This window comes from Sus scrofa, chromosome 13 (assembly GCF_000003025.6).
Source record: "Sus scrofa isolate TJ Tabasco breed Duroc chromosome 13, Sscrofa11.1, whole genome shotgun sequence".
In the NCBI taxonomy this organism is placed as follows: domain Eukaryota; kingdom Metazoa; phylum Chordata; class Mammalia; order Artiodactyla; family Suidae; genus Sus; species Sus scrofa.
In genome coordinates this window covers 28728120-28753476 of record NC_010455.5, presented here as the reverse complement: position 1 = coordinate 28753476, position 25357 = coordinate 28728120, and the positions used below count along the sequence as shown (strand labels likewise).

General features: G+C 50.8%; 1 protein-coding gene across 1 annotated transcript in view; it reads right to left on the bottom strand.

Annotated features, from left to right (window-relative positions):
* Positions 1-23285, bottom strand: part of LIMD1 (LIM domains containing 1) — an 81393-nt gene extending 58108 nt beyond the window's left edge. The window contains exon 1 of the mRNA XM_021068638.1: positions 21076-23285. Within this exon, the coding sequence (XP_020924297.1) occupies positions 21076-22468 (1393 nt within the window). The 5' untranslated portion in view covers positions 22469-23285. The remainder of the gene's footprint in view (positions 1-21075) is intronic.

Sequence of the window (25357 nt, the reverse complement as noted above, 5' to 3'; positions counted from 1 at the left end):
CCATTTCCTTCCCTCCCTTTCCAGGAAAGGGTTTTCCTCCCTAGTTTCCTACCAGGCTTGAGACTGAGAATGAAAACATCTCAGCCACTCTTCTGACAGTCGCCCCTACCCCAGATACCTTGCAACCCCCTCCCCCTCCAGTCCTTCTCTAGGGGCTCCCAAGCACTCAGATCTGAGCTCTCCCCACCCTCTACTGCATTCTAACTGCACTGTGGGGCTCCTGGCCAGCACATGTGGGCGCTCAATGGACATTTGCTAGCTGAATGAACGCATGAATGAACGGACAAACCCACATACCCCTCCCTGGGTCTTCTGCCCACACAGCTCCATGCATTTCCCCATCCAGCACCTTCCCAACCCTCCCTGCTCTCCATCCTCCCCACAATGGAAAACATAGCAGCCAGGCTGTCTGGTCCTCATCTGGGTCAGAGGGAATGGCTGTAGCACAGAGAGGCTCTGAGATTAGTGACTCCAGAGCAGCAAGAAGCCTCAGATGACAGTCGGATGCCAGGGCATGGCTAACCATGTGGAATGAGCAAAGAGCAGGAATGAAAATCCTTCAAGGAAAAAAATGAAGTCCTAAAGTTTCCTCAGAAGTCACACGAAGCTGATTTCAGAGATGCTTTAAATCCCCATTCATCCAAGAAGAGAAAAGGGTGATGGAGAAGGACAAAAAACAAAGCGAAAGGTACTTGCAGAAACCTGAAGCTGAGGGGCCATGTCTGCTTGTTCCAGTTTCCAAACAGAAGCCTTCCTCCTGCCCTTCCTTCACCGCCCCCTCCTTGGGGAGTCAGGAGCAGAGACCCCAGGCTGGGGCGAGTCTCCAGCTTCAGCGACAGTGGGAAGGTCACACCACCAAGGATCTTCCCTTGGGACAAAGGGAAGGTCTGGAAGCACACTTTGCTGGGTTCGGCAGCTTACCCTGTGAGCCACCTTCTGCGTTCTTAGTTTCCCCATTTTCAAAACGGGGAAGCTGCAAGGGCTTCATAAATGGTCCTAAGCTGTACCTGGGAATGACGGTTTTAAAACAGGTTTTTTTTTTTTTGTTTTTTGTTTTTTTTGTCTTTTTGCTATTTCTTGGGCCGCTCCCGCGGCATATGGAGGTTCCCAGGCTAGGGGTCTAATCGGAGCTGTAGCCACCAGCCTACGCCAGAGCCACAGCAACGCGGGATCCGAGCCGCGTCTGCGACCTACACCACAGCTCACGGCAACGCCGGATCGTTAACCCACTGAGCAAGGGCAGGGACCGAACCCGCAACCTCATGGTTCCTAGTCGGATTCGTTAACCACTGCGCCACGACGGGAACTCCTAAAACAGAGGTTTTGACATTACTTTTAGGCTTGGCTGAGAGGGTACCATGGGGTAAATCTTTCATTCTCCTTTCTAAGAAAATACGAAACATTGCTTTTTAAGACTATTCCATTTAGAATTTGCAGAGTGGGTGAGCTACCTGCAAGGCACACACAGACAGGAGCTTCTTGGGGGTCCCCTGAGAAATGAGGGGCCTAAACAACTAATCCACCCAGAGACAGGAGCGTGAGTATAGTAACATGCACCATTCTTGGACCATGGACCAGGACAGCGAAGGAGTGGAGACAAGAAGGCAAGTTGAATGATGGCTCCAATTCTAGCAGTGAGGATGGGGAAGCGGGGGATGGATGAAGGGCTCTTTATGAGCCCAGCAGTGACAGGTTTGGGTTTCGCTTTAAGGCTCAAGCTGGAGGTCACGTTGTGGCTCAGTGGGAACGAATCTGACTAGTATCCATGAGGATGCAGGTTCAATCCATGGCCTCACTCAGTGGGTTAAGGATCAGGCGTGGCTGTGAGCTGTGGTGTATGTTGCAGACCTGGCTCGGATCTGACACTGCCTGGTTGTGGTATAGGCAGGCAGCTCCGATTTGACCCTTAGCCTGAGAACCTCCACATGCCACAGGTATGCCCTCCCCCCCAAAAAAAGACAAGTAAATAAATAAATAAATAGATTAAAAGGCTCAAGCTGCCTGCTGATTAGGTCAGATCTTCAGGAAAACGGCTGGCTGAGAGAGGTGGCCAAGCCTTCTCTGGCTGCCTTGACGCTAAGATGCCTGGACCGCTGAGGTTCCATGGGAGGGAGAGTGGCTCAGGGAGGTCGGAGCTGGGATTCCTGCTACATGGAGGGGCAGGAGACCCCAGCTCTCAAATCTAATTCTATAATTACTTGTATAAAATTAGGCTGGCTACTGGCCCTGCAAAAAAAGTCAAGACAGCAGCTGGGTGACACGAAGTCCCCCAGAAAGTTCTAGAAACCAAACAGAAGTGCCGTGTCTAACAAGCAACAGAAATAGAAAGTGCCTCATTCAGAAGCCCTCTGGCAGTACAATCCTCACTAAAGTCTCAAATCACCTGGATGCTTACAAATTAAATCTCTATGTGTTTAAATTAGTCTTTTTGTAATTTTTTAGCCATGTCCATGGCCTATGAAAGTTCCTGGGCAAGGGACCAAAGCCAAGCCATGGCAGCCACAGGAGCCACTTCAGTGACAAAGCTGGATCCTTAACCTGCTGTGCCAAAAGGGAACTCCTAAACTAGTCTTTCTTAACGATGATTATTCCTAGGTAGAATGATGGGTGCCTTTTTTTAATTATTTTGTCTATATATTCTAATTTTTCCACAGTTAGTTGTGTTTAAGTGTTTTAAAGATGACAAAACTACAGGACAAAGCTGGTAGGAAAAAAAAAAAAAAAAAAAAAAAAACCTTAAGAGAGCATAGCAACTATCAAAAAGGAATGAAAATCTCTTGTGAAGATATTTCGACAGAAGAAATTGGAAGGGTGTCGGCCAAGCAACACCAGCTTGGAGAGCAAGTGGTTTAGAAAGCGACAAACAGAGGAGAACCCAAAGCAACTCCTGAGACAGCCTGAGTCAAGAACCATAAAACTGGTGCACCCACTATGGAAAATGGTGTGGAAGCTCTGGAAAAAAAACCCAAAAATAGAGCTAGTATATGATCCAACAATACAACTTCAGGGTATATCTATGAAGAAAATGAAAGCTAATTTGAAAAGATACATGCACCCCAATGTTCACAGCAGCACTGTTTATAATAGTCAAGATATGGAAGCAACCTAAGCGTCCATTGACAAATGAATGGATAAAGATGCACCCCCTACACATACACAACGGAATAATACTCAGCCATAAAATTAATGAAATTCTGCCATTTGCAGCAACATGGATAGACCTAAAGAATATTATACTTAGTGAAACAAGTCAAAGACAAATATTGTATGATATCACTTATATAATACAGTACCAATGAATGTATATGCAAAACAGCAAGACTCACAGATATAAAAAATAAACATATGGTCAGAGTTCTAGTTGTGGCTCAGTGGTAATGAACCCAACTAGTATCCATGAAGATGGGGGCTCAGCCCCTGGCCTCACTCAGTGGGTTAAGGATCTGGCGTTGCCGTGAGCGGTGGTGTAAGTGGCAGATGTGGCTCGGATCCCATGTTGCTGTGGCTGTGGCTCAGGCCAGCAGCTACAGCTCCAATCTGACCCCTAGTCTGGGAACTTCCACATGCTGTGAGTGTGGCCCTAAAATAAACAAACATATGGTTACCAAAGGGAAGAGGGGAGGGACATACTAGGGGTCTATTATTAACAGACACAAACCACTATGTATAACATAGATAAACAACAAGGATATATTGTAGAGCGCAGGGATTATAGCCATTACTTTGTCATAATGTGTAATGGAGTTTGATCACTATGCTGTATAAACCAATATAATATTGTAAATCAACTATACTTCAAGTCAATACATATAAAAGAACCACAGGGAGTTCCCGTCGTGGCGCAGTGGTTAACGAATCTGACTAGGAACCATGAGGTTGCGGGTTCGATCCCTGGCCTTGCTCAGTGGGTTAAGGATCCAGCGTTGCCATGAGCTGTGGTGCAGTTTGCAGACTCGGCTCAGATCCCGCGTTGCTGTGGCTGTGGTGTAGGCTGGCGGCTACAGCTCCGATTCGACCCCTAGCCTGGGAACCTCCATATGCCGCTCAAGAAAAAGGAAAAAGACAAAAATAAATTAATTAATTAAATAAAATAAACCATGTTCTAATGGAAATATTAAAAAAAAAAAAAAAAAAAAGAACAACAGGAGGGCTCTCACACTGCCGGTAGGAATGCTATATGGCACAGCCATGTTGGGAAACTTTCTGGCAATTGCTGAGAAAGTTAAACATACTCCTACCACCAGATCCAGCAATTCCACTCCCCGATATGCACCCTGGAGAAGGAAGCACATATGTCCACACAAATGATCATAGCAAACTTATTCATAATGGCCCCATCCCGAAAGGACCCAAGGTTTCTCCACAGGGAAATCAAAACACAAACTGTGGGAGTTCCCATCATGGCAGAGTGGAAACAAATCCGACTAGGAACCATGAGGTTGTGGGTTTGATCCATGGTCTCGCTCAGTGGGTGAAGGATCCGGCATTGCCGTGAGCTGTGCTGTAGGTCGCAGACACAGCTTGGATCTGGCGTTGCTATGGCTGTGGTATAGGTCAGCAGCTGTAGCTCTGATTCGACTCTTAGCCTGGGAACCTCCATATGCCGAGAGTGTGGCCCTAAAAAAGACAAACAAACAAACAAACAAAACCCCCCAAACTGTGGTGTATTCATACCGTGGACTACTACTGAGTACAAGAGGACCAACCACTGTTCAAGGCGACAACTGAGATGAATTTCACAGACACTGTCTGGGAGAACTAAGCCAGACATAAGAGCCCTACAGTAGAGTCTCGCAACTCGAGGTAGTTAAGCTCCGTAAAGTCACCACAAATAGCAGATAGTGAACCACTGCTCCCAGAGGAAACACAGGGTTAGGTTCCTATAAGCCTCTGGTCATAACGTTTCCATCAATCAAACAATACACTCACTTGTTTTACCTGTTTCTGTTTAAAGAACCTTAGTATACACTGTTGCTTAATTCGCATTGAACGCAACAGCTCTGTAACTCGTGCCTAAAGGAAGCTGATCTAACACGTGCATTTTCTCTGGGAGGCACATCCCAGCCTCCTCGAGTCTGGACCACTAGACAGCACTTCAGCACTTGGGCCATTTTAAACACAGAAATCAGCAAAGAGCATAAAAGTACAAAAAACATGACACTAAAGAGACCATGAAAAGACCTTTGTTTGCAGTGTGGGAGCAGACACAGGGAAGCAGAGCCTCTCCCAGATCAACCTCAGCTGAGAATGCGTGTGGGGCCACTGAGATTTTTCACCACTCTGTGCATGTCCCTGAATGATCACCAAGGTGCCATGACTACTGACAGAGGGTTACAAGCAAGGTTGAGCAAGGAGACAAGTTCACAAATACAGAATCCATGAATGATGCAGATCAACTGTCTATGAAGACCATGTGGATCCATTTATATGATGTTTGGGGACAGGCAAAGCCAACAAATGATGACAAAAGTCAGAACAGCCGTCACCTGGGGGCAGTCACTGACTGGAAGAGGCATGAAGGAACTTTCTGGGGTTGGAACTCTTTTTTTTTTTTTTTTTTTTTGGCCACACCACAGCAGTGACCTGAGTCACAGCAGTGACGCCTGATCCTTTAACATCTAGGCCACCAGGGAGCTCCAGAACTGTTTTGTCTTCATAGGAGCATAGGTTACAGAGGTGGGCACGTTTGTCAAAACTCACGTTATTTCATTGTGTTCATTTCCTTCTCTTGGCTTCCTCTGCTCTCTGGCTGTAAACTTGGGCACAGCTGCCCTCCCCACAGCCATACATCCACCAGCAGGCAGGGGTAAGCCAGTGGGGGCAGGGGGTGGCAGCCACAGGTGGGCCATGTGCAGATGAGGGGCTGCCAGCTCCCGTCCACTCAGCTGGCCAACAAAGGGCCTCTCTCTGAGCTCCGTCACCTAAGAGGGAAGCCTCAACTTCTTCAGCACAAGCCCCAGGCAACCAGGCCTTTGGAAGCTGCCTGGAAAGCTGCCCTGACCCGGCTACCATCCTCCATCCCAGGCAAGGACTCCAGAGCCTGGCTGGAGGCTCAGGGGGTGGCGGCCTGTCAGCCAGGCCCCAGGAGGAGCCAAATTCCAAAGGGCCCGCTTCCCACCTCCTGAAAGGAAACACCTCTCTAACTACTAGGGACGGGTGGGTCATCTTTTGGATGTTCTGCCTGTACTTGCTCAACTGAGAGTGTGTTTTTAAGGTCCTGGAAAATTGGCTCAGCTGCAGATAGCATCTGCTCCATCACGCCCCATGCAGACACGAGCTTCAGACCCCAGAGTATCTCCTTCCTCCATCAGAACACACAGGAGCCTCTGTGGGCTTGTTGCAGGGGTGGGGGGTGGGGTGGAGGCAATCATGAAATCACAATCCTTTTGTTTAAGCATTCATGGGTCTGAATGAATCAATCAAACTTGGCTTTCAGATGGGACAAGGTAAAGGTGCTCTGCTACTTTTTCAGAAAATAATAACTGTAAGTGCTCATCCAGTAAGACATTACCACGTGCCACAGTCTATTCTAAGTGCTTCGTCTAGCAGAGCCTCATCAAATAGAAAAATAATGCAAGCCGGCTGTGAGCTTACATTGTCAAGTAGCTACACTTAAAAAGTAAAAAAGAGGAGTTCCATCATGGCTCAGTGGTTAACAAATCTGATTAGCATCCATGAGGTTGTGGGTTCGATCCCTGGCCTCGCTCAGTGGGTTAAGGATCCAGCGTTGACATGAGCTGTGGTGTAGGTCGCAGATGCGGCTTGGATTTGGTGTTGCTGTGGCTCTGGCGAAGGCTGGCAGCTACAGCTCTGATTAGACCCTAGCCTGGGAATCTCCGTGTGCCACAGGAGTGGCCCTAGAAAAACAAAAAAAAAAAAGTAAAAAAAGACAAACCTAATTATTTTGGTTGTTTGGCCATGTCCATGGCATGTAGAAGTTCCCAGGCCAGGGCTCAAACCCGCACCACAGCAACGACCTGCGCCAATGCAGTGAAAGCACCAGATCCTCAAGCCAGTGCACCACAACAGAATTTCCAAGACTGATTTTAGTGATATATTTTACTTAGCTCAATGTATCCAAAGTATTCTCTTCTAAACATATAATCAATATAAAAATATTAATGAGCTATTTTACTTTTTCCCCCATGCCAAGACTTTAAAATCAGAGTGTATGTCACACATAGCCTATCTCAATTCAAACCGCCACCTCATAAAGTGTTTAGTAGCCTCCTGTGGCTGTGACTCCCGTGCTGGGCGGGACAGATATATACTAATTACTTTAGTCCTCATAACAACTATAGCCACATCTTCCTGGTGGGGAAACTGAGGCACGGGATGTTGAGGAGTCTGCCCAGGGCGGATCCAGTGTCTACAGTCTTATAAGGCTTTTCATTCCCACAAACAGCTCCTCACATTCTGATTCTTCAGTATAATATGAATGTCTTCTCTGACAAGAAAACTCCAGGTTTACAGCCCAGCTTCACCTGCCACCAGCCATGTCACCCAAGTGTCCACTCAGACAAACCAGGCATCCCAACCTCTTCAGGCCCCCTGCCCCTCAGCTACCCAAGACACCTTCCGCCCACTGGGGAAGCTCATCCAAATACGTGGTCAGGGTCGGGGATGCGGACGGCCTGTTCAGCATACCTGCCTCCCCAGCACGTGAGTGTGGGCTGCGACCACAGGAGGAACATCCCCCTCACAGAGCTGCCGCTCAGGAGGGGGTCAGGGATGATCCCCTTCCCTCCACTGACCAGAGCGTCTACCACTGTTCAAGTACTTACAAAGCATCTGCTGTGCACCAGGCACTGCCCTGGGCCCTGCTGAATCCCTAGAACAGACCCCTCACATTCTAGCTGGGGGCTCCGCAGTCAGTGTGGACAAAGGAAAGCCTGCGAATCCTAATCCAGTTCCTTATAGACGGTAGGCGCTTCATAATGGCTGTTGAGGGAATATACTATTTGGGCTTGGACCTGAGAGTGGGGAGGGACAGAGGTGGGGGGAGGGTCTGGCTAGGACTAGGGAGGGGTAAGTGAGGGTTCCCATCCACAACCCCGGCTTCAGGACTGCAGAGCTCCACCCGGCCAAGCAACACAGGAAACCACCCAGAGACGCACGCGGGTTCCACGCTGCTCAACTAAAATCCCCTTCTCAGCAAAATGTGGCCTCGTCTCACGTATGCCCTGGGGAACAGGCCCTCTCCAGGCTTATAGACTAGCACACCTGCCACCAGCCATGTCACCCAAGGCCTTGCCCAATAAGCTCATCCTTCAACTCAGATGGGTTGTCATGGTCTGACAGATAACAGCACAGGGCATCATAGCTACCACTGGGCAAAAGTGACAGAGAAACTGTGTCTGCAGCATCCACTGCATCTCAGCCCGCTGGCACCATAACCAAAACATTTCGATTTTTTTACTCTGATTGCATAACATTACAAATACACACTGTGATTCATTCATTCAAGAAATACTTCACGAGTAATGTCCATAGACCAGGTCCTGTGTTTTGCATTTTGAATCTTATCACTAATTCACTGTTTGGTTTTATTTCCTCACTTATTTCTTTTCGGTTGTTTTTTTGTTTTGTTTTGGCAGAACCCTCAGCATATGGAAGCTCCAGGCCAGAGGCTGAATCTGAGCCACAGCTGTAGCAACACTAGATCCTTAACCCACTGGGGCAGGCTGGGGATTGAACCTACACCCCTGCAGAGACAATACTGGATCCTTAACCTGATGCACCACAGTAGGAACTCCTTACTTTCCTTATTTCTTAAGAGCTGCTTTAGAGCTTCAATTTTTTCCCCCCAAAGAATGTAGTTCTGGTGTTATGAGTGAGGCTGATGATGACCAAGAACTTTTGGTGGGAGAGGGCATTTCGGAGTCACCTTTGCTGGACATGATCTCACAAATGGACCTGACAGGCCAACTGGGAGAAATGCCCGCCACCAACACCCGCTGGCCTGCTGCCCAGGGTGTGTCCCTTAACACACGTGTTTTTCATGCCCTCCCCACCCCAGGCTTCTTCATTTGGTTGCTGGCTCCTCTGCAAGCCAAGAACGGACCAGCTCCCATTCAAATGATGCACACATGCCCCGCACTCCCACAGTGTCTGAAGTAGGTCCTGCCTCTGAACACCGTCACCCTCAAAGCCAGGAGTGTCCTCCCAGGCAAAAGCCCTGAATCCAAAAGGGCCTCTAGAGGCTCAGAGCACAGGAAATTCAGAAACAGAATTAGAAGGAGTACAGGACTTCCAGTCCCTGTGGAGCGAGGAGACGGAGGGCAGCAAAGTGAAGCAGGGCGTCTAAACCAGAACAGTCCACAGGCACCCCAGGCAGGCCGGTGTCTTGCTGTGCCTGCTGCCAGCATGTTCCATGGGACATGACTCTGTCAGCAAACGCCCTGGAGCCCAGCTCTGAAATCCATCTCTCTCTAAATCCATGCCCTTACTGCACCGTCAGGGAGCAATGCGAACCAAGGAGGGGGACAGAGGAACAGAACAGGTGCTGTTTCAGCAGATGGGAAGCCTCTCCCTGCTCCCTGGGGCCAGCCCTGAGTGTCATGTGAACAACTCGGTTCCACCCTGTGGAAAGGAAACCATAAGCTCAGCTGACAGAGAGGTTCAGGAGAACAGGGAAGCCACCAGTACGGCTCTCAACAGCAAAAGGCAAATCTGCTGCCATCTCATCAAGCTGAGGTGACCATCACCTGCAGGCAGGCCCAGAGCCTGCTGGGATGTGCATTCGTCCCGACTCAGGGCCTGCATTATAAGCTGGGCACCTTGTCCACAAGGTCCTGAATACCTGGGTCCCTACAACTCCCAGGATCAGCTGCAGGGCAGACCCACACTAAAGACCCCTTCTCTTGAATGACAGACAGCATCATGACAGGCTTCTAGAACTTTCTATAATGTTACAAATACACGCAAGGAGGAAGGGAGGTAGAGGCCCTAATATGCTCCTGACCAACCTCCAGTAACCGGGAGTAACCGGACCATACTCTCCTGGGACATGTGGAGACAAATCACAGAACAAAACAGATGAGGGAAGAGCTTGGCCATGTCTAAACCCGTGGCTCTTGAAATTTAAAAATAACCTGGCTGTGGATCCTAAAGTATTCCCTTGGAAACGCTCAGGCAGCAAGTCTCCAGCCTTCCAGCGTGACCCTGAGATTCTGTGTCCAGCTGGTTTCCCTGGGAGGGGACAGATGAAAAACAAAACCTGAAGTAGATATAAATATTTGCTGGCAAGTACTACCCTGCAGTTGCCACGCCTTGGAAATTTTGGAGGCCTGTTTTGTTTGAGGGTAAGGTTTCTATTCAGTTTGCCAGATGGACTCTGAGCATAGTTGCATCCAATATTTGGTTTTAAGCATCTCCGTGCACAGCCTGGGGTTGATACTGACCCTGAGACCAAGGCATCCTGGCTGTCCCCAAGGAAAGTGTAGGCTGGCACATCCCTGTCCTTGCCCATAACACTCGGGGGTGTCCTCGGGCACCCCCGGGGGCATGGCCCGCTCGTCCTAACCCATGCCCTTCAGGGGAACAGGGAGAGTCAAGGGCCTGAGGGGTAGTGGGAAGGGAAGTCAAGGCCACGTATGTGCCTCTGAGCCTCATGGTTTCATCTCTGCTGGGCAGGGAGAGGCTGGGAGGAGCACGGGCTTCCAGCCCAAAGAGGAACCTGGGTGCACTGTGGCTGCAGGAGTGGGATCCGGCCCTCCAGCCAGCTCAGCCTGCCTTCCTCACTGCTCCACCAGTGCAGGGGGAGAACTCAAGCCTGACCTGCTCCTGGCTACAACACCCGCCAAAGTCCCTCTGTCACAAAGCCACTGTGCCCCCAGGCACTGAGACACAGTACAGCAGAGCAGTCAGGATCCTGGACTCAGCAAAGATCCTCGGTAAATATATTGGGCAGTTTACTTAACTTCTGTATACCTCAGTTTCCCCATCTGTGAAATGGGAATAATACATTAGGGATGTTGGAAGGATTAAAGAAGTTAATACAAGTGAGATGAGAAAGCAAAGCATCTGGCACAGAGCAACACGCTCAACAAATTTTAGCAAAACTATCTCAGAGCCATAACCCTAGCTAAAAATCCCTTCCTCTTCCCCTCAACACCCTAACTGAAACCCATCTATTTCTTCTACAGATATTCACCAAACCCCCACTTTGTAGGGCCCTGTACTGTCAAGGCCACTGTCTCATGTCCAGTGACTAAGCCTGAGACCTAGAACAGCCAAGGCCACCACAGGAGCCGTCACAGGTGTCCTGGGACTTGTCAGCAAAAACAAGGTCACTGAGCCCCAGGGCCAGTGCTTGGACCCCAAGTTTAATTAGAATGAGAGCCTCAAAAGGCTCTAGGGTGGGTGACCCCTGTAACACCAGGGGCTCCCCATGCATGGTTGTTTCCTCGAGGAGATCTTCTGTGCTTCCTGATGGCACTTTCATCGGACACACGCCACAAAGCAAACTGGACTCTAGTTAGTAAACGCTTCCCATCTGGCCAAAGAGCCTAGAACCACACACACTATGCATCCTGCATCAGCACAGGCTCTGGCCACTACCCCAGACTGGACACTTTCTGCAGAAAATCTTTTTTTTTTTTTTTTTTGTCTTTTTGCCATTTCTTGGGCAGCTCCCGTGGCATACGGAGGTTCCCAGGCTAGGGGTCGAATCGGAGCTGTAGCTGCCAGCCTACGCCAGAGCCACAGCAATGCAGGATCCGAGCCGCATCTGCGACCTACACCACAGCTCACAGCAATGCCAGATCGTTAACCCACTGAGCAAGGGCATGGATCGAACCCGCAACCTCATTGTTCCTAGTTGGATTCGTTAATCACTGCGCCACGATGGGAACTCCTTCTGCAGAAAATCTTAACACTGATTATTCTAAGGATGGCAGCCATGTCCATGACTCCCAGTTCTTGTTTTGAAGACTATCTAAGGTACAAATGATTACCACTTACCACTGAAAATGTAACTGTAACTAAACAAAGAAACGAAGAAGTTGGGTTTTAATTCTGTGGAGGCCTGGAAGGGTAAAGGGATGCTAGGCCGCTCAGCCCTCAGCCTCTCTGGGCCCTCGCCACTGTGGACGGTGCTGCCGTCCAGTGCTCTGTCACTTGGTCAGCTAAAATCCAAGCATCTGATGACACCCAAAGCCACAGCCTCAGAACTTCAGGCTGGGAAGAGTCCCCAGAGATGGCCCTGGCTCAGCAGAGAGGAAGAGCGGAGACCCCATATCACATCAGGGTTGCTGGCAGGCTCCAGCCCAGAACATCTTGTGGCCTCACTCCCAAAGGCACGCCTTCCTTCCACAGTCCTTCTCCTAGGCGGGAGCCATGGACCAACAGACATAAAGGAACATAGCTTTTTTAAAAAATCCCTGGCGAAAACGGTCCTGTCAAAAGGTCAGTTTGATACTCTAGATTAGGAACCGAAAAAGCAGGAGGATTAGATGGAAAAAAGAAGACATTTTTTCCTGGTCACAAAGGAACAGAGCAGAAACATCCCGAGGAGGGAGGACCTTAGAAAGACAACCTGATGGGATGAGGCAGCTGCCGTGAGAAAGTGATGTCAGGACTGCCTAGGGCTATGGCTGGAGACCCGCCACCTGAGTGGGTAGGCAGGGGGCAGCATGGCGCTGGCCAGGGGACGTGGGCTGGGGAACAGCAAGGGTCCTGTGACAGGAAGGAACTCCATAAGCTCAGGGACCAGCAAAGAGGCTGGTGTGACAGGAGCCGTGATCATGGCGGGGTGGGGTGCATGGCCCGAGGGCAGCCTGAGACCAGGGTGAGAGATGTCCTCTAAGTGCAAGGGCTGAGTTGGACCCTCTAGCATCCTCCCAACTCCAGTGCTAAGAACACAGCGGAGACTGGACACGTGCATGTGCCTTGCTGACCTGCAGACCCAGTTAACAGATAAACCACTCTGGATGACCTTGGAAGCCTGGACCCAGTGGGTCCAAATTATGGGACCATGTCTCCACAGGGCATGTGGGCCAAAGTTCCCATACTTGGTCATGCCAGCTCCTCAGAGCCAGAGGGTTAATGATCTTCGGCCACCTTCACTACTTCAGCGCTTTGCTGCAATGCCTGATATTTGGGGGAAAGCAGGACCTCTGGGGTGCACAGAGGCCTGTGTCTGAAATTCTGGAGGGGCCACCCTTCTACAGAATTGACCCACATTGTTTCCTTTTATATGCAAAAAGGCTCTGAAAAATCACCCTCAATTTTTCATTCAAGACTGCATTTAAGGAGTTCCCATCCTGGCTCAGTGGTAACAAACCTGACTAGTATTCATGAGGATGTGGGTTCAATCCCTTGCCTCGCTCAGCGGGTTAAGGATCTGGCATTGCCTTGAGCTGTGGTGTAAGTTTTAGATGTGGCTCCGATTCGAACCCTAGCCTGGGAACTTTCATATACCAAAAGTATTTTTTTTTGGCTGCACCTGTGGCATGTGAACGTTCCCAGGCCAGGGATCAAACCCATGCCATGGTGGTAACCTGAGCCACAGCAGTGATCCTAAGGCCCAGGTCCTTAACCTGCTAAGCCACCAGGGAACTCCCTTAGGTCCCATATTTCAAGCATCTGTTGCTAATAAAGTCAGGTAAGAGGTGTTTAAAAGTGCATTAAGACAACGTGCAGCTCAGTGTCTAAGAGACTGTCAGATGGGAAGGAGCAGATAAGACATTTATGGGTTCCTTGTTTAGACTGCTTATTTAACCTCCTGTATTGCCAGTAAAATGAAATCAGGTGTGACAGGCTCCCTGTCAGGGCCATTCCCAGGAGGAGTCACACCTGTTCTCAGGCTCCCAGGCTAAGGCAGGTCTGCCATGGCAGTTTTCTGGATTCAGAAAATGTCCACCCAAGACAGTAGAGCGAAAGGTAGAGCCAGGGACCTCTCTCTTCATGCAGGTGGGGCAGGGCCCCTCCATCCACTTGCTGGGTGTCAGACCCTGGAACTAGCTTCTTCTTGCCTCCCCACCCCACTCGTGTCGAAAGAGTGTGGTTTTCTTTTTGGTGGCACCAGCAGTGACTGGTCCCCCAGACCCACCCACATCAGGGAGGGAAGGCACCAGGGACTTCGGGTCGAGTCCTGAACACAGGGAGGAAGGTATGGAAAGGGCAGGGAGCCCAAGGATGCCCTTGCAGCAGTTAGGTGAGGGTGATGCTGGAAAGGGGAACAGAGATCCATTTCAGCCCCAAAAGACCACCTTGTTCTATGTCATGAGCAGCCAGAGGCCCCGCCGGAGAGGCAGCAGCACCACTCACACCTGTGTGGTCCTGAGCACTTCACAGCCTTGGTCTCTCAAGTGGAAACAGAGAATAATGGAGTCTGGCTGTGAAGGTTAAATGCAGGCACTCAACACACGTCACTATGATTAAAATCATGGCCAAGGTCACATTGAACGGGATCTTATCTGCCTGGGAAGGGGAGATGTGGTGGACACTGCAATGCACGGCCTGGATCTCGCTTCCCTGAGCAGCCGTGGCCCAGCTGCTGGGGGCGCAGTCGAGGGGTCCTCACCTTCAGCCCCTTCGGGCACTGCCCCAACTATACACAGTCGCCTCGCCGACTCACCCCCAGCCTAAGACAGCCCACAGCGGAGTGTGAGGCCAGGCTGTCTCACCCCAACTCGGGACAGGTCTGAAGGGCTTTTCCAGCTTCTGAGCTCCCTCGGGGTTGGCCCAGACTTGTCAGGCCCGCATTGCCACTTGGGCTTCTCCTCTGCCCACTCCTGCTTCCCCCCTCTCCCTCTGCAGGTTCAGCCCCTACAGCATCCCCTAATAAGTCCTCTGCACACTAGACAGTCTGGGAGTCAGCTTCCCAGGAAACCCAGCCTGTGAGACAGGTGGTTTATTTGTGTCCTTCTTCCTCAGAAAGGGAGGAGATGACCAGTGTGAGAAGGACAGATAGCAACCGCGGAGGAAAAGGTAGGAAGGATTAAACAAGAGGCAGGGCCTCCTCACCTCCCCTGCAGTGAAAACCATAGGATAGAAACAACCGCACAGCAACAGGCGGCATCTTCCAAGAGCAACGTCCAGGGAGGTGGAAACCCAACACCGTTCTCTGAGCAGCATCAAGAGTTTGTCCTGAATTCTATCCTCAAGGACAGAAAGATACAAAGAGGCCACAGAGGAACAAGAGAGGAGGATGAGGGGGAAGAAATACCTGCATGGGACCAAAATGTCTCAAACCCACAAAGACCTGGCCATGGAAATTGCCAGAAGAGTTCTCAGTGATGAGCTGATCAATAACTACCCATCGAGGTATCTTCAGACCCAAGTGTCCTTCCAGGTGGCAGCAGGGATTCATGAGCTCTTCACACAAGGCCAAATACCCATTATTTGGGGCCTAAGTGACACCAACCCAGCATCGACTTTGCTTTGCTTCTGGCTGGAACTACACTGACTCTGATGTGACTGTTACATCACCTGGATTCTCTCTGGCAAGCACCCTGATAAACAGACATTCTTCTATCTGGAAGTAAAATGTTATCATTACTTAATAAATATAGTGTGTCAGACAGACAAAATCTTTCACATAGCACCAGATCTAGAGAAGAGAAAGGCACCTGCCTATGTGAGCCCCTCAGCTGGCCCGGCCATCTGGTCATCTCGTACCATGGATGAAGGAGGAAGCCTGAAGGGACCAGGGCCTGCAGCAGGGCTGGGCCACAAACTGATGGCCTCAGAGGAGAGATGTCCCGGGCAGGCCCTCTCCTATATGGTGGGCAGTGGGTCTCATCACAAACTCCATGGAGGGCAGCTAGGCAACATTTCAAGGGCTCAAAGCCCCCAGCCATGTAATCCACCCCCAACCCCAGGAGTTTGTCACTCGGCTAGGCTTGCACCTTGTAGCTGGCCCCTTCTGAAGTCCACCACGAGGCTGCTTACGTGACCCAGGACACATCCACACGGGGTGACACTGAGCCAACTCAACGGGTGCTGATGTAGAACAGCTGCCAAGACACACTGCTCAGGGGGAAAGGCAAAGCTCAGGGGGAAAGGCAAAGAGCAGCAGACAGCAGGCCACTGCTGAGGCGGACAGAGAGACACATCACACCCGGATGCTTGGCTATGAACAGGGGTGGGAAGGAGGGCAATTTTTCACTCTATGGGTTTTTGTATCTTTTTCTTCTTTCTCTTTTTAGGGCCGTACCTGCAGCATATGGAAGTTCCCAGACTAGGAGCTGAATTGGAGCTACAGCTGCCAGCCTAGGCCACAGTCATGGCAATGCCAAATCTGAGCCCCATCTGCAACTTATGCTGCAGCTTGTGGCACCACCAGATCCTTAACTCACTGAGCAAGGCCAGGGATTGAACCTGCATCCTCATGGACACTGTCAGGTTCTTTACCCACCGAGCCACAGTGGGAACTCCTGTTTTTGTCTTTTGAATTTTCTTCCTGTGAATGTAATGCTAAGTTAAAAAAAAAAAAAAAAAGAGTTCCCTGGTGGCTAAGCAGATTAAGAATCTGACATCATCACTACCGTGGCACAGGCTCAATTCCTGGTCTGGGAACTTGCACATGCTACAAGTGTGGCCAAAATTTAAAAAAAAAATTAAATAAGAGTCCCTCTATATGAAATTTCTGGAGTAGGTTAAAGGCAGAAGAACGCAGATCAGTGACTGCCAGGGGCAGGGAGAGAAGAGATGGGTTAATGCGGAGCAAGTGCTTTATGGGTATGGGCTTCCTTTGAGGGTGATGAAAATGTTTTGGAATACGACAGAGGTGGTGTTCGCACAACATGGTGAATGCACTAAATGCCACTATTACTTTTTAAATGATTATTTATATGAAATTCACTTAAGAAAAAAAAGAACCCTAAAAATAAATAAGTCAAAAAAGAGAGTTTTCACATTTGTGCTTGGGAGGCCGTTGGGCAGTGCTGGTGAGAAAACAAGGCTGAACTGGGGGGCTCAGAGCCCAGCTACACCAGTCCCCGCTGTGAGACCAGTGATAAGTCCTCTAACCTCCCTCAGCTTCAGTTTCCTCGATGGTGAGATGGGCCTCCTAGGGTTAAAGGAGTAAACTAAATAGTGTCCAGCACAGTGCCTGGCACAGCTCAGGCCCCCAGGCCTCTGCTCCCGCTGTCTGCCCTGCTAAGAATGCCCTTTCCTGGGGCAAACCCTGGCTTCACACCTTTGCCTCCTCAAAGCCTGACTCACTTTCTCCATGGGATCTTCCGATGACCACCTGATTTGCAACCAGAAACTTCCAGAGTTCCCTTGTGGTGCAGTGGGTTAAGGAGCTGGCAAGACTGCTGTGGCTCAGGTCACTGCTATGGTATAGGTTCAATACCCAGCCTGGGAACTTCCACATGCTTCAGGCAAGGCCAAAACAAAACAAAACAAAGCAAGACAGGGGAGTTCTCTTCGTGGCTCAGCAGTTAATGAACCTGACTAGGATCCAAGAGGATGCAGGTTCGATCCCTAGCCCCGCTCAGTGGGTTAAGGCTGGCACTGCCATGAGCTGAGGTGTAGGTCGCAGACACAGTTCAGATCTGTTGTTGCTATGGCTGTGGTGTAGGCCAGCAGCTGTAGCTTCAATTCGACCCTTTGGGAACTTCCATATGCTGCGGGTCCATCCCTTAAAAAAAAAAAAAAAAAAAAAAAGCCAACAGAAACTGCCACTCCCTGCCCCGCGGCTCCACCTTCTCCTCTATTGCTCTTCCTTTTACTTGCTTATTTATTTGGTTCATCTCCTGTCTTCCTCTACTGCACTGTCTGATTCGGGGAAGCAGGAGTTTCTGTCTCATTCATTATGTACCATAAGGCCCATGATAGGTAGGTGCTCAATAAATCCAGGTTGAATGAATGGGCAGTGTTAGCTAATATCTCTGCTCTGATCTGGGAGGGAGGGGAGAAAAGAAATAGGTGAGAGGAAGTAAGAGGTACAAACATTCCAGGTGCAAAATAAATGACTCATGGGTATGAAATGTACAGTGTGGGAATATAGTCAGTAACTACGTAACATCTTTGTATGGTGATATATTGTAACTGGACTTACCGTGGTGACCAGTTTGAAATGTACAGAAATATTCAATCACTATGTTGTGTAATAGGAACTAACATAGTGTTGTAGGTGAATTAGACTTCAAAAACAGACTCATAGAAAAAAAGATTAGGAGTTTCTGTCGTGGCTCAGCAGAAACGAAGCTGACTAGCATCCATGAGGACACAGGTTTGATCCCGGGTGTCACTCAGTGGGTTAAGGATGCAGTGTTGCCATGAGCTGTGGTGTAAGTCACAGATGTGGCTTGGGCTCAGATCCCCCGTTGCTGTGGCTGTGGTGCAGGCCGGCAGCTACAGCTCCAATTAGACCCCTAGCCTGGGAACCTCCATATGCCTTGGGTGCAGCCCTAAAAAAAAGAAAAGAAAAAGAGATCAGATTTGTGGCTTCTGGAGGCAGGGAGCAGGGAGTAGGACAAGGGTAACTGGAAGAAAGCAATGAAAGGTATAAACTTCCTTTTTTTTTTTTTTTTTTTTTTTGTCCTTTTGCCATTTCTTGGGCAGCTCCCACGGCATATGGAGGTTCCCAGGCTAGAGGTCAAATCAGAGCTGTAGTAGCCACCGGCCTATGCCAGAGCCACAGCAACACAGGATCCGAGCCGTGTCTGCCATCCACAGCACAGCTCACGGCAACGCCAGATCCTTAACCCACTAAGCAAGGCCAGGGATCGAACCCGCAACCTCACAGTTCCTAGTTGGATTTGTTAACCACAGAGCCACGATGGGAACTACTAAACTTCTTTAATAGATGCAAATTATAGCCTTTGGAATGGATAAGCAATGGGATCCTGCTGTACAGCACTGGGAAGTACATTTAATCACTTATGATGGAGCATGATAATGTGAGAAAAAAGAATGTATACATGTATGTGTGACTGGGTCACCACGCTGTACAGTAGAAAATTGACAGAACACTGTAAACCAGTTATAATGGAAAAAAATAAAAATCATTATTAAAAAAAGGCATAAACTTCCAGTTTTTTTTTTTTTTTTTTTTTTTTTGTCTTTTGTCTTTTTGTTGTTGTTGTTGTTGCTATTTCTTGGGCCGCTCCCGCAGCATATGGAGGTTCCCAGGCTAGGGGTTGAATCGGAGCCGTAGCCACCGGCCTACACCAGAGCCACAGCAACGTGGGATCTGAGCCGCGTCTGCAACCTACACCACAGCTCACGGCAACACCGGATCATTAACCCACTGAGCAAGGGCAGGGACCAAACCCGAAACCTCATGGTTCCTAGTCGGATTCGTTAACCACTGTGCCACGACGGGAACTCCTAAACTTCCAGTTTTAAGACAAATAAGTACTAGGGAGTAATCAAAATCATATAAATAATAACACTGCTGCATGTTGTATATGAAAGTTAAGAGAGTACATCCTAAGAGTTCTCATTACCAGAAGTTTTTTTTTCTCTTTCTCTAATTTGTATCTATATGAGATGATGAGATGTTCACTAAATTTATTGTGATCATCACTTCATGACGGATGTAAGTCAAATCATTACACTGTACACCTTAAACTTATAGAATGCTGTAGGTCAATTATATCTCAATAAAAGTGGAAGAAAGAGAGTTCAACAAACGTTTTAAACTAAAAACCCCACGGTATTTCTAGCTAAGTATCATTCCCAAAGTAGGGGATTTGCAAAGGAGAAGAGCTAAGATGGTGCTACATGCTCTAAAACATAAAGCAGTAAACAGTCACCCTGACCTCTGGCTGCCCTGAGTGGGGTGAGAGCTGTTCCCACGAGACTCTCATGAGAAGCAAGAACACAGCAAAAGCACGAGTGCCTGGGATCTCATCCCTCCAGGCATCTTGGAAAAGAATCATTCGTTCCCACAAAATGGGGCAGGAAAGCACATGCCAGTCACCCTCCTGGTCCAGGGCCTTCCCTGCCCTGACCCCCTCCACTGGGCAGAGCTGCCATCCCAATGGGACACAGCATCCAGGCCTCGCATGGGGAAATCAGGACCCTAATTATGCACATTTCAAAAATGCAAAATCAAAGAAAATAAAACCCACCCTCGGACTTCTAAAAATACACCGTCTTTCTAGTTAGCTCTCCTATGAGCTGGCTGCATCATTCATTACTCAACAAAAGAACAGAGCTGCTTTCTTGCTGCCTCCAAACTCTGTGTGGAGAAAAGAACTGAAGCCTGCAGTCTCCAAGAGTTTGTGGCTTTAAGAAGAGAATAAAGCAAAACCTGCAAGTTGGAGTAAAGCTAGCAAGGAGCATCTTCCATTCTCTTGGAAGCCACGACTATGGGTATAACCTTTCTGCCAGCTGGAACCCAAAAATGCGGGGGCCGAGTTAAAAGGTACCTAGTCCACAGATCCTAAAATTCCCTGAATGTCAGGATCCCCAGGCTGGCTTGTGAAAACGCTGACTGCTGGGCCCTACCCCAAAGTTTCTGCTGCAATAGGTCTGGGGCGGGGTCTGAGAATTTGCATTTCTAACTAGTTCCCAGGCTAAGGGATGCTTTTGGTCTGGACTACACTTTCAAGAACTACTACTCTTGAACAAAATCTTCCACATCAGTGTTTCATCTCCCTCAGCTGCACACAGCACCTGTAGACAGACACATGGTGCGTGCACACGCGCACACACACAGCTGCGGAGGCCCCTGCCCGACCCCTGCTCCTCAAATAGCCAGCCCTGCCTGGCCTAGCCAACAAAGGATGGAATGCAGGGGTACCTGGACCTAAGAGGCCCATTCAAGTCCTGCCTGAGCTAGTCACCATGAGAGGCTCGAAGTCACCCCCAAAACCCGTGAAATCCAAAGTCACCACATTTCCCCCTCTTCGAGATCAGTCATGAGCAATCCTGCCCTTCACACATGGGTAACCCGCAGCTGCACGATCTGCTTTCTGCCTAGGGATGCTTTCAAGTTTCTTTTCAAGTTTCACAAGAAACAGCTGAAAGAGGAAGCCTCCTCCACCCCCACCACAAGAAAAATGGCAGGCCACCCAAGGAGACCTACAGAATCCCTGGTGGGGAGCACCTCCTCCCAAACGCAGGGTCCCTGTCACCCACCACGAGCAACCTCACCAGCCGCTCACTCACCAAAGTAATCGGCCTTCGGATGAGCATCCATCTCACGTTCCAGACGTTGGGTGAGGGCTTCTAATTTCAATTCGGCAGCCGTGGGCCCAAGCTCAGGGCCCGGCACGAGGGTCTGGCAGGGCAGCCTCACCCTGGGGGAACTGGGGCTCTCTGGGAGCACAGACCCCAGGCTGCCATCAGGAGACCAGCCAGGGGGACCTTCTTTACAAGATAACTCAGGCAGGGTGGACATCACTGGGTGGACAAGGCTGGTGGGGCTGAGCTTAGGACCCACGCCAGGGTCTGTGCAGGCAGGCTTGGGACCCAGCCCAGGGACGGCACCCAGCTGCATATTGTCCATGCTGGCTGTCGAGGATGATGGAGCAGAACTAGAAAGGTAAGATTTGGGCCCATCCTGGAACCAGGGTTGAGGGTCCACGGTGGGTTTGGGCATCATGCCTGAAAGGTCACTTGCCACTCCCGAGTTTGTTCTTGGAAGAGCTCCTTGACTGGGGCGGCTGGGGGCCAGGGACGCAGAGAAAGAAGGGGTCCTGGGCTGAGCAGCCCTCAGTAGGGCTCCGTTCTCTGGGCCTGGGGAAGGGAGGCCAGGGCTCACTCGCTGGGAAGAGGCGGTGGTCCAAAGACCTGCTGGCTTCTCACTGCTGCGGCCACCAACACCACCATCAGGGCCGCTCTGCAATGACCTGCTGGAGCTCGGGGAAAGCTGCTGCTGGTACAGATGATCCCTGGAGGGTTTGGACAGGGCTGGCTCGCTCCCTGGGGTGCCAGACCACCCACTTCCTACACTCAGCCTGATGCTGGGGGACACTCCTGGTTCGTCACCCCACTTGGGGCTTGCCAAGGAGAGGTTGTCATAATAGTCTCCGTGGGTGAGGCAGGAAGGATCCTCACAGGGGCCCTGCCGATGGAAAGCAGACATCTCGGAACTCGCCATGCTCTCCTTGGATCCACAGTCCTGGCTACCTTGCCTCACGCCACGGACAGGCGGCCTGGCCTTCTGCTCCTGGGGTGGGTACAAGGGCTGCCCAGCCGTGATGGTGGCGGCTGTCCCAGGAGTCACTGTTGAGACAGCGAGAGGGGGCTTGGCAGCACCATCCGCAGTCAGCTTGCTGCCCACACCAGCTTCCCGGTAGGCCTGTGCGCCCAGGCGGCCCCCGCCATTAACAGGACCTCGGCTCCCCCTGGGCAGGGTCTCCTCCTGCAGGAGCTGTTGCTGCTGCTGGAGGTGGATTTTGGCCATCTTGGTGGCAAACACCCTGCGTGTTTCCTCAAACTCCGGGTTGTTGCCTGCACCCTTGTCCACTCGGAAGAGTCCATCCTTGGAGGCCTCATACATGTTCAGGTCCTCAATGAACTTACTGGCCTCCAGGCCCAGGTCGTCGTACTTATCCATGTTGCAGACCAGTGTCTGGGCCTAGCCCAGGTGCTGGGTATGGAGAGTGTGGAGGAGGGTGGGGTGGGGTGGGGTGCTGGCAAAGAAAAGAGGCTCAAGTCCAGCCCAAGACAGGTAAAGCCTTCCACCTGCCCAGCAGGAGAGTCATGACCCCAGGCCTGTGAGTACAGCCGATGCCGAGGCCTCAAAGCCACTTGGACCAAGTTTGCTTCCAATTCCTTTTCCCCTCGTTGGTGTCCACGTGGGGGCAGCTGGCGGCGCTTCCCTGTCCAAGCTGGCTGTGATTCTCTTCTCTGTTTCAAATCAGAAAAGGAGAAAGAAATAGGGAGGGGAAAAAAAAAAATCACATCCTCCTTAAGCAATCAAACTCAGAAACCCACAACACGGCAGCAACCGCTGGACGGAGCCGGGCTAAAGCCGCTCAGGCGGAGAGTGCAGAAGCCACCAACCAGCCAGGCAGGAGCAAAGACGCGGCGGGCGGGAGGCGCGGGCACGTCCCGGGCGCTCGGTCCTCCGCTGCTTCCCCAGGTGGCGCGGGGCTGAAATCCTGGCCCACGCGGAGAGGGATCGAGGTCCGGGGCACACGGGCCGGCCGGGCCCCGTCAGGAAGTTCTCGGCAGCGGGGCTGGCGGCCTATTGTCCGATGGTGACGGTGGCTAGGCGCGCGCGGGCCGGAGGGCGGCGGGACGCGGAAGTGAGTACGCCGGACGCCGTCCCCGCCGCTCGGTCGCCGGCCGGGCACGTCGCGGGCCTGCGAGGAGGCGGAGGCGGAGGAGGAGGCCGAGGGGCGGGGGCGCCGGCGAGGGGCGGGGTCAGCGCTGGTTGCTCCGGGCGCCGGGGGGCAGGCCCGCGCCTGCCAGGCTGGGGAGCCGGGAGGTGTGTCCCGCAGCCCTCCTTCCCGCTCTCGGTCAAGGGGATGGCGGGGTTTCCAGCTGCCACTGCCGCCCCTCTGCGAGGCCGGGGTCCCATCATCTGGCACCACTTTGCGGAAACCGCTGGTGGGAGGCCTGGAAGGCTCGCGGGGCCCCGAGACGCACCGCTTGTTAAAAGGTCTGCGGAAGTCTGGTGGGCGCGCGCTTCTTGCCCAGCTGTGCCTCAGTTTCCCGGGTGGGAAGCTAACCCCTTGAGCCGCCTCCGCCCGGGAGTGCCAGCCATGGGCTGGCCCAAGGTGCCCTTCGACAGGTAGTGAGACTAAGGCACAGAGGGGGAAGTGTCCAAGATGCCACTGTGACTAGCAAAGCCTGAGTGGGAGCCCAAGTCCTCTGAAAGGGGGTTATAAATCATGACGTGGCCCGGAGCGCGCCTAGCTGAGGTCCTCAGTGAGGCAGTGAAAACACATGATGTGGTGGCTCGTTATTCACGAGGGGATTCCTGACCCCCGCTCGCCTCCCCAGTAGACTCCCACGCAGCTCTGGGGGGCGTCGGGCCTGAATCCTGGGTGCCCTCACTTGGCCCAGCGCTCCCTGCACCACCTCCAAGGGGATCCTGAGAGAGGATCCGAAAGTTTTTATTTCCCAAATAGCCGCCAGCGTGATCCTAAGGCAAATATCAGACCAGTCACTTCCCTCCTACCCACCCTCAGTGCTTACCCGGGACTAGGGTTGAAATCTACCTGTACTAGGCCTTCCTGGCCCTAGTGGCCCCTGCCTCCTGACTGATTTGGGGCTCTTACCCATCTGAGTGCTACTGCAGGAGTTTCCTGCCTTGAATTTTTTCCACTGGCTCATCCTTTCTATCTCTGCTAAAATCACCTGCTCCTAGAGCCCTTCTTTTTCGCCACCTTCTTTATTTCCTGATCACTTCTGATGACTATTCATAATTATTTGTTTAGCTGTTTACATGTGGGTTTTTTGGTGGTTGGGTGGTTTTCCACCTCCATTAGACCATATCTGTATACCCAGTATCTGATGGTTGAATGAGTGAATGAGTGAATTTGTCTGCCAGGGTTGTGACAAGGAACAAATAACAGAATGCACTTGACAGTGCTTTGTACTCTGTAAACCTAAAGCTTGGTTCAGGGGCCAGTAGACTGGAATCACCAGGGAGCTTGTTAAAAATGCAGAATCTGGGAGTTCCTGTCGGGGTTCAGTGGTTAACCAACCCAACTAGTTCCCATGAGGACTCAGGTTTGATCCCTGGCCTTGCTCACGGGGTTAAGGATCAGGCACTGCCATGAGCTGTGGTGTAGGTCACAGACGTGGCTTGGATCCCGAGTTGCTATGGCTGTGGCGTAAGCAGGCAGCTACAGCTCCGATTCAACCCCTAGCCTGGGAACTTGCATATGCCTCGGGTGTGGCCCTTAAAAAAAGACCAAAAAAAAAAAAAAAGGCAGAATCTCAGAGCCCTGCCTCCCTCACCCCAACCTACTGAAGCAGAATCTGCATTTTAAAAAAAATTCCTGTAGTTCCCATCATGGTGTAGTGGAAATGAATCCAATTAGGAACCACAAGGTTGCGGGTTCCATCCCTGGCCTCACTCAGTGAGTCAAGGATCTGGCGTTGCCATGAGCTGTGGTGTAGGTCGCAGATGCAGCTTGGATCTGGCATTGCTGTGGCTGTGGCATAGGCCAGCAGCTGTAGTTCTGATTCAACCCTAGCCTGGGAAGCTCCATATGCTGTGGGTGCAGCCCTAAAAAGCACACACACACACACACACACAATTCCTAAGTGGTTTTCGCAATCAAGTTTGAAAAGCACTACTATAAAGAACTGCACTAAAATGAGTTATTTTTACTTTTAAAAAATCTTTTAACTTTTTTTTTAATCTGCAAAAGTAATACCTGTTTATAAAATCAACTCTGAGCAATTCAGAGATACATCAATTTTTAAAAATTTCCCACAATCCCCTTGTTCAGAGGTAATCATTAGTAAACAGCCCTTAGATATTCAG